The 8939-nt window shown below is 43.4% G+C and overlaps 1 protein-coding gene across 3 annotated transcripts in view; it reads left to right on the forward strand.

Moving 5' to 3' along the window:
• Positions 1-8939, forward strand: part of NTAQ1 (N-terminal glutamine amidase 1) — a 34847-nt gene that overhangs the window by 2832 nt on the left and 23076 nt on the right. For 2 of the 3 annotated variants that reach the window (XM_074556534.1, XM_074556539.1), the window contains exons 4-5: positions 282-430; positions 760-884. In XM_074556534.1, coding sequence (XP_074412635.1) covers positions 282-430; positions 760-884 — 274 coding nt within the window. Of the gene's footprint in view, positions 1-281; positions 431-759; positions 885-8852; positions 8921-8939 lie in introns of those variants that run through there. The other variant, XM_074556547.1, reaches the window with a different exon arrangement.

The raw sequence follows: 8939 nt of genomic DNA on the forward strand, positions 1-8939 counted from the left end.
CACTTACTCAAACTTACTTCAAACACTTTAGTTTGCTGTCTTGGCTTAAAGGAGGCTGCAGAGAAATGGGGAGAATAGCAAGGTTTCTGGAGGAGCAGATGGGCAAGATGGATGTTAGGAAATCTCTCTCCTGTTGCCAGAAATTTTACAGGCTTAATATTCAAGGACAGCAAGCAGGCTTTAAAAAATGAATCTGAACTTATGCTTTTAGGAAAATAATTTTTTTTTTCATTCTCTTTGCCAGTTTTTTATTAATTAATGGCAATTCCCTTTCTTCCCAGGACTACCACGTTATTCTGCTTCATCTTTGCAGCGGGGAGCAGAGCTTCATTTATGATCTGGACACAGTGTTGCCCTTTCCCTGTCCTTTCCATGTGTACAGTGTGGAGGCCTTCAGGTTGGATGACAGCCTGCGGCCGGAGTTTCACAGGTGATGACATGAAATGTAGAGACTATGGATGTTATTTCATCAAATCAAAGTTGAAGTTCTCTTTGTATATGCATAGTGACAGAGGTTTCTTTACTATACTTCAGTAAAATAAATGCATTGTGTTACTTTTCTAGAGCTCTTCACCTTAGTCATCAAAAGCCCTTTTCTTTCCTGCTGTAGCTTCATGTTAGCAACTTGGCCCAGCATTGCTGGTTTGTGTATTTAATAACATTAGTGCTCCTTGATGAGAGGAAAGTGCTCTTATTCTGAGTGATTAGTGCAGTATTGTGTACATGGATCTTTTAATACAATTTTGCATTTTGTTTTAGGAAAATCAGAATGGTTCGAGCAGATTTGTACTTGAAGACATTTGCTTCAGACAGATCTCACATGAAGGATGCAAACGGGAAATGGCAGAAGCCTCCTCCTCCCTACCCTTGCATTGAAACTGCAGGTGAGCTCCCAGAACTCCTTCCTGCTTACAGTGCTGAATGAAGTAGTCCAGGATGCACATGGGAAATAAATAACTTCTATCACATTTGTCCAGCCAGCTTATCACTTCATATGGGAAAAAATAGGGCTATGAAGCATTTGGCACTCTCTTTTTTGGACACATAATCCAACATGCCTTCTGGCATTTACTGGTATCAAACATTAGTTACTGATATTCATAAACTGAGCAGAGAGTGAGGTAAGTAATACTGTTCCAGCAGGAACTGAAGCAGACAGGCCAAATAACTTGCTTAGGGATCACAAAATTTTTCACACAGTGATTATATCACACTGTAGCACACAGATCCCATTCTGGCAAAGTAGTGTTGGCAGGAGGAAGTTTTCACTCTGCTCAGTGTGGTGGGTTTGCCTGCATGAAATGTTTGAGGTTTCTGTATCAGGTGAATGGACCCCAGGATGTTTAAAGTCACTGGCAAGTTCTTCCTAAGCCTTAAGCCTCGTGTGATAGCCTCTGGGCCAGGCAGAGAGAGGTGGACTTGCATCCCATTCTGTAGAGCTGCTTAAAGCATTCTTATCACACAGCACTTCAGCTTGTTCTAATCATCTGTTTTGCAAGCTGAGTAACATTTGCCATGTGTGTGTTTGTTTGTACTCTCATTTTCTTCCAAGGAAAGCATGGTGGTGTTTTGCTTTGAAAGAGTTTTCATGTTACTGTTCTGCATGTTTGGTTTTGTTGATTTTTAATAATGCAGTACTGCTATGTGTTTATGTTAGAGAAGGAAGGATCAGTAAAACATAGCTCTGTCTTCAGGTCCAAATGGTTTTAAGTTGCTGGGAAGTTAATTCTCAGCAAATTAATTAAGTAAAATAAATTAAAAGTAAATAAAGTAAAATAAATTAATTAAGTCTTTGCTTTGGCTTCTAAGGAAGCTTGGTGTTTCACATGAGAGTAGAAATGAATTATGGGAGTGAGCAGGAACACAGATATAGTTTTTTTATGAGACTTTAGATGTTTTCTAAACAATCCAGGTTATGAAGTGCCTTGAATTCTAACTCTTGGTTATTATTTTCAGCAGAGTTTTATGCACAAGTATTGTAGGGAGTGTAGGATTCCTGAACTACAGCGAATGGTTCTCTGTTAGCTGGAGCCTTGTAGGTGCTGAGAACTTTTTTGTCTGTGGAAACCTTGTTGTTTTGATAGCTGAGAGCTAATGAAAGTGTGAGGAACATAGATGAGGTCAGACCAGGAAAGCAAAAAATTCTTTTCAAATCAAAACAGTAAAAAACCCATTACTTGTGGGTAGTAGGTTACATAATGCCTCAGTTGCAGATGTGTACATGTATCTGTAGCTGGAGTACCTGGCTCCATAGCTGCAGGCCCTGTAACTCTCCCCTTGCCTGTTGTGTCTGGCTGAGCTTTCCCTCACTGCTGAGCAGCAGCCACAGGCCTCAGGCAGCCTCCAGGTTCTCAGTGGGGCTGGTAGATAGTGAAGGATATGTAGCTCTTAGTTCCTCTTATGCATTCTTTGCTCTGTACCTTGGCATGCTGAATGAAATGTCCACAGGTCATCCAGTCCAACATCTGCCCAGAACAGGTGTTCCTCAGGGCTCTGTCCAGTCTGGTCTTGAACACCTCCAGAGATGGTGATTCCACCACTTTCTGGACAGTGTTCCAATGTTTGACCACTGTCATGGTAAGCAAACAATGAATAAAAAATCCTAGTATATAATCTGAATTTCAGATGTTCCAACTTGGATTTTTCATTTCTTGACCTGTTGCCAGGCTCCTCCAAGAAGACTCTGGCTCCACTGTCCTACCTCTCATCAGGTAGATGTAGGCAGTAGTGATGCTCCCCTTCATCTTCTCTTTTTAAGACTGAAGAGTCCCAGTTCTCTGACCCTGTCCTTGAATAAATGTCCTGCACCAAACAACTTGAGTTTCCTCTTCTGGGCCTGCTCCAGTATGTCCATATTTTGGAGGGTTTTTTTGTGCTGAGGAGCTCCAAGTGGACACAGCATTGCAGCACTGTGGGAATGTGCTCTGCTCTCCTGGTCAGCTGGCTGAAAGAAACTTGTTACCCTGTACCCACTGAAGGTGAGAAGTCATTCTCTAGGGAGCTTCAAGGTCTGAGTCAGAGCAGGACTAGATTGTCTCAGATCTAGGATGTCCAGTTCAAGTTTTGGTTTGTTTAGTACCAGTTCCTTCAGCTTTCCTCTTTGTCTTTCCTTTGTATTCACTGAGGTACTTTGTAATGATGCATGCTTCAATGTGCACAGTGCTGTGAGTCTGAGAGGAGTCCAGCTGTAATGTCTCAGCACAGTTATCAGGCATAAAGCTGCCTTATTTTTAACTTGATGTGAAACTGGGTGGCAGACCTTTTGTTATCATAAAAGAGCCTGGGGTATTAATGTTCATGTCCATGCCAAATTCCATTGCAGATAACTTTTTTCTCCCTGCCGTTTCACTTTGATAGACCAGTCTGCTTTCCCTGTTGATTTGTGTTTGCATAAGATTAAATTACTTACGTATTTCATGTTAGAGGTGACTGTAATATGATGGCTGACAGAAGTGACGCCATATTGTTTAATACCAATTTATTTGTGAGGCACAGAGGGGGTTTGTTTTGGTTTTTGGGTTTGTTTTTGCTGTTATTTAGAATAACCAAATTCCTAAGCTTTTGAGAAGATGCAAGGTTTTTATATTCCTTCTGTTTTTTATATGTGTTTTTTGATGTTTGTGGCAGTTTGACCCTGCCTGGATGCCAGGTGCCCACCAGAGTTGCTCAGTCACTCTCACCCACAGCTGTACAGAGGAGAGAAAATGCAATGAAAACTCGTGAGTTAAGGATGGAGAGAGATCACTCACCAATTAACTGTCATGGGCAAAACAGACTCAACTTAGGGAAATTAGTTCAATTTATTACCAATCAAAATCAGAGCAGGATAATGAGGATCAAAACAAGTCCTAAAAACACCTTTCCTCCACCCCTCCCTCTTTACCAGTCTTAGCTTTATTCCCAGTTCTCTACCTCCTCCCCCCTCTCAGTGGGGAATGGGGGTCACAGTTCATCACAGGTTGTTTCTGCTGCTGCTCAGGGACAGGAGTCCTTCCCTTGCTCCAGTGTGAGGTTCCTCTCATGCAGTTCTTCATGAACTTCTCCAGTGTGAGTCTATCCCATGATGCAGATCTTCATGAACTGCTCCAGTGTGGCTCCCTTTCCACAGGATGCAGTCCTTCAGGATCAGGCTGCTCCTGAATGGATCCCCCACAGGGTCACAAGTCCTGGCACCAAACCTGCTCCAGTGTCACTCCTCTCTCCACAGCTCTGCAGGTCCCTGTCAGCAGCCTGCTCCAGCATGGGCTTCCCACAGGGTCACAGCCTCCTTCCAGGCATCCACCTGCTCCAGCCTGAGGCTTCTCCCAATGCTGCAGGGGCACAGCTGCCTCACCATCATCTTCACCATGGGCTGCAGGGGAATACCTGCTCTGGTGCCTGGAGCACCTCCTGCCCCTTATCCTTCACTGACCTTGGTGTCTGCAGAGGTTTTTCACCACATATTCTCACTCCTCTCTGGCCACAATTACTTCTGTGCAATAGCTTTAAAAAAAATTCTTAAAGGAAGAGGTAGTACAACAGTGACTGATGGGTTCAGTCTTTGCCAGAGGTGGGTCCATCCTGGAGCTGGCTGGCAGTGGCTCTGTTGGACATGAGGGAGACTTCTAGAGGAGCCAGCCCTACAATCCTCCCTGCTACCAAAAACTCTTGGAATTGAATTGAGCAATCTTGATCATTAACAAATTAGGCATTTTTCTCCTACTAGTAACTCAAAGGGAATAAATCTTAAACTGTATTTGTCCTGCTCATAGGGTTGCAAAATAAATCATCAAAAATAAGCTTACATGGAGTCATAAATTCCAGTCTATGCCTAAAAAGTTTAAGCTGGCACAAGGTGATTTTTAAAAGCATTTTTCTAAAAGACAACTCCAGTCCAACCAATAAAACAACAATAAAAAAACCAAGCCCTCAGATTCCTCAGTATCTCCTCAGAACTCACATGCTAGGCATTAGCCGCTTGGCTCTGGCTCTGCTCTAGCTGTTTCCCAGAGTTAGGCCTGGGAGCAGCAGAGCAGAACAGAGGCATTGCTGTGGCCTCTGTTCTGCTCTGCTGCCATGGATTGCAGGAGGGGCTGGCCAGCCTAACTGGCTGCACAGTCCTCAAAGCTGCTCTGCTGGAATAAACATACCTGAGCTGCAGAGCATTGCCCTGGTCCCACCTGTTTGCCACTGACCTCCTGTTGAAAGAAACAGGATATTTTGTTAAAATAATAAAAAGTGAGATTTAGTGAACAGAGTCATTATTCTAGAGCTGGTGAGCCCAACCTTTGGTTTTCTTTTAAATCTTCTTTCCACAAATTAATGAGGTCTGATTCTGTTTAGTTTATGACTTAGGATGAGATCAGCCCTCCTTACTGCAAGCCTCTGTAAAATGCAGCTTGCACAGTGCATTTCAAAATTACTCCAGACAGATGGTTGTGTGGCTTATGTGCAAGTGTTAGCAGCAGCTCTAACACTGAAAAGCACTGGTTTGAATTTCAGTTCTCCCAAGGTGTTCAGTAACACACTTGCTGGATTGATTTGTAAAAGCTTTTTGTGCTTTTTATTATTAATAACTTGGATTTTTTTAAAATTTATTTTGAAGAGCATGAATAGGACAGCTGAGAAATTCTGGAGACGCTGTGTATCAAACATATCTGTAACAGGAAATCTCTCAGACAGACCCAGCAGATGTCTGCAGTTGCTCTGTATCTCCTCTCTGAAGTGGCAGCAGGATCCTAGTGAGAGTGAAAAGGCACTGATAGGGATACAAGCAGCTCCTATGCACTCCATGGGAACCTTCTGCTGCTCTCATGTGAGAATAAAACTCCAGTCTGTAAAGTTAGGTCCTTACTTCATAAGCTTTTGTGGAAGCAATGAATCAAGTCAGATAGATACAATAAAGACACAACTAAGAAGCATGTTAATAACCAGAGTGGCTTGTTGAAGTTACACCGCTTTCTATAAAATACAGTTTAAAGTGGTGAGCTGTGTTTTACATTGAGATGGTTTGCACAGTCAGTTTTATCTCAGGGGTGGAGACAGCAGCCTCCCAGCTGAGAGTGGGAAGAGTCCTGACTTATCTCCCTGCTCAGACGAGGGAGGAGATCTGAGGAGAGCTGTAAACACCTCCACAAGTCTGTGACGAGTCCAACTTTCGTTTAGTTGCCCGCAAGGTTTTCAGCATTAGCAGAACTGATCTTGGAGGTTTTGTTCCAGAGTTCCCTGCTTCCAGCAGCCCTTGGGCAGCTGTGGTTACACTGAGATAGTCCAAGGTCTGTGAGCCAAGCTGAGGCTTGGCTTAAACATTGCTTTCTAACTACTGTTGGCAGAAGCCACAAGTATCATGGCTAACAATGCCTGAGATAGTGAGTGGCCTTTTATTTCATCCCTGCTTGGGGTAAAAGTGGCAGACTTGATTTAAACAAAAATAAAGTTATGCAGGAATCCCAGAATGGGCCAGATAGGTCTCATTTGTGGGGGGTATGTAACAAAGTTTGGTCAAAGAGGAAGATGAGCTGTAGGCATTGTACAAATGCAAGCTAGTATAACAGTCACAGCACCTGAGGGGGCCTGCAAGGGTGATGTAAATCTTAAAATAATTCTGCTGCTATTGGTCTTGTAAAAATGTTGTAGGATACATGCTCTGTGATTTTGTGCAGAGATCATCTCCATCTTGGTTTGCCAGCTGTAGCATCCAGGTGTATCTTTTTAAAATTCTGATGGTTGTCACTCTTACCTGCTTCGGGAAGAGGACTTTGTGGTATTCTCATGCATTTTTGCCGAGCTGTTTCCTAACGCTGTAAGGCCTAACACGGCACGCACGCGTTCAGACAGGAAAGAGCAGCGGAGAGGGGCTGTTATTGCACGGATCAAACGGGAGAGGTCTCACTACGGTTTTCCCTACGGATACCTCCCGTGCTGCTCCAGTGCCATCTACCGACAGCTTCTTAGGCCGTCGCTCTTCACAGGAATGGACTTGTTTGCTTTGGTAAAACAATCTGCCACAATCCTTCCGAAGTTAGAGAAAATTTCATTTCCTGCAGGCGTTGCGGCAGCAACTTCCAAGTTGCAAACAGCAGCTGTGTTTGTAACTACTGGAACAATCTCCTTTGGACTGCTTTCCAATTCTCAGAATTGTTTTATGAATTATTTTAGTATGCTCAATGCACATAAAGCAGAGATTTATTTATTTATTTAATCTTAATGTATATGAAGAATCACATTAGTTTTGAAAAAGCATCTGGGAGGAAAAGAGCAGCTTGAAACTGGAAAACAGATTTAACGGTGGGTAACAGATTTAACAGTGGATAACAGCTCCAGCAAGCAAGAGCTGTTACCCACTACTAATTTGTTCTTGAGCTATGACAGCAAATTGCTGAGCTTGTGCTATTTTAAATTCCCACACAGGCAGAAATGATCCCTGTTCTGCCAGACTCACTTCAGCAGTAGAGGCATGCTTGGCTGGACATAAGGAATTTCTGTATACAGAGTTCAAACAGGTTAACAAGAAAAGATTTAGGGGCCAGACCTCAGAAAGGGTGAGAGTTGGGGTTAGGCAAATCACAAAGCTGTGCTGTTGAGTAGATGTGGTGCAAACAGAGGCCTTCAGGGGCTGGATTGTGCCTGGCACTCCTGGGTCTGGGGTTCCTGAATCATCTTCCTTTCCTTGCTTACACTGTCCATAATGGTAAGCCTAGTTACACAAACATTTTGCAGCTGAAGCAAATTCCATCCTTTGGATTTTATAATCTATTCATTAGAGCCTCCTCTTGTTTGATTCTTAATCCTTAAATGCACACATGAATCATCCCTGGTAAAGTTAATACTTAATAAAGAGGAAGAGCTGTTAACAGTAAATCTGTGAAGTAAAACTGTAACAGTGGCTTTACCACTCTGTTCCTTAAACTCATTCTCAGCCAGTTTTCTTTAATGGTCATTTTAAAAGATCATTGGTAAGAAGACAAAACAACAAGCCCACAGATGTTTGTCATCAGAACTGAACCTCTGATCAGCACGGTTCTGAGTCAGCAAAGCTTGTACCAAGCCAGCTCTGGAAAAAGGAAGTATAAGGCACCTAAACCCAAAACTGCACACCAGCACCTTTCCAGTGAGCTCTCTGGGATCCATGAATGGGACAGAATGATTTCCACCCCTCCTGCAGGAAACAGAGCAAATTAAATCCTGGCAAAGAGCAGTCATGGTTACTTTTCTCTTGAATCCATGCCAGTTAAACTTTTCCCCTGACTTAATTCTGTCATTCAGGATTCACAAAAAATAAGTATTTGCCCCCAGCCTAGTTTGTGCTCCTCTTCACCTGAGCATCCCTCTAGGCTGGCACTGGGTTGGGTCACACATCTCCTCCCCTCTGCATATTGTGGCCCTGCAGTGAGCCTGAGTTCAGTGAGGAAAAAGTTCAGGGCTGGAGGGAACACAACTACTGTAATCTGGAGAGTAACAAACTGCAGCTTTGCCAAGGGGCCAGTCACTTCTGAGAGACAACTTGCAGTTCTGCCTGCTGCTGTGAGCCTGTTCCTCTGTGCAAAAGGTGACTCCACTGACTTTGGTTCAGAGCTTAAATGGGTGAATAATATCTCCCCTGCTTTTGAGTTAACCCATTTGTGTGAATGCAGGAAGACTGCATTGCCCTTCCCTGTGTTGGTTGTTGTTTGCACTCCAGTTCTCTGACACTACTCAACCCTTCTAGGCTGCTGCTGTAGGGAAAAACCTTACCCACACATGCTAGTTTGTAGTGCTGGCTGCTTTCTGATCCTGTAATGTGATTGTTGCCTTGGGCAGAGAGGGGAATGGGAGCAAAAGTGATGTTTCAGAGACTGGAAATTGATGTTTCTGTACCACCATACCATTTGCAGAATCTTGCTGGAGTGAACAAGCTGTTGAAGAGGGGTTTGGAATGTTTTCTTGAAAGATGTATACCTGTGCTACAGAACCTGCATCTG

The sequence above is a fragment of the Zonotrichia albicollis genome, chromosome 1 (assembly GCF_047830755.1).
Source record: "Zonotrichia albicollis isolate bZonAlb1 chromosome 1, bZonAlb1.hap1, whole genome shotgun sequence".
In the NCBI taxonomy this organism is placed as follows: Eukaryota; Metazoa; Chordata; class Aves; order Passeriformes; family Passerellidae; genus Zonotrichia; species Zonotrichia albicollis.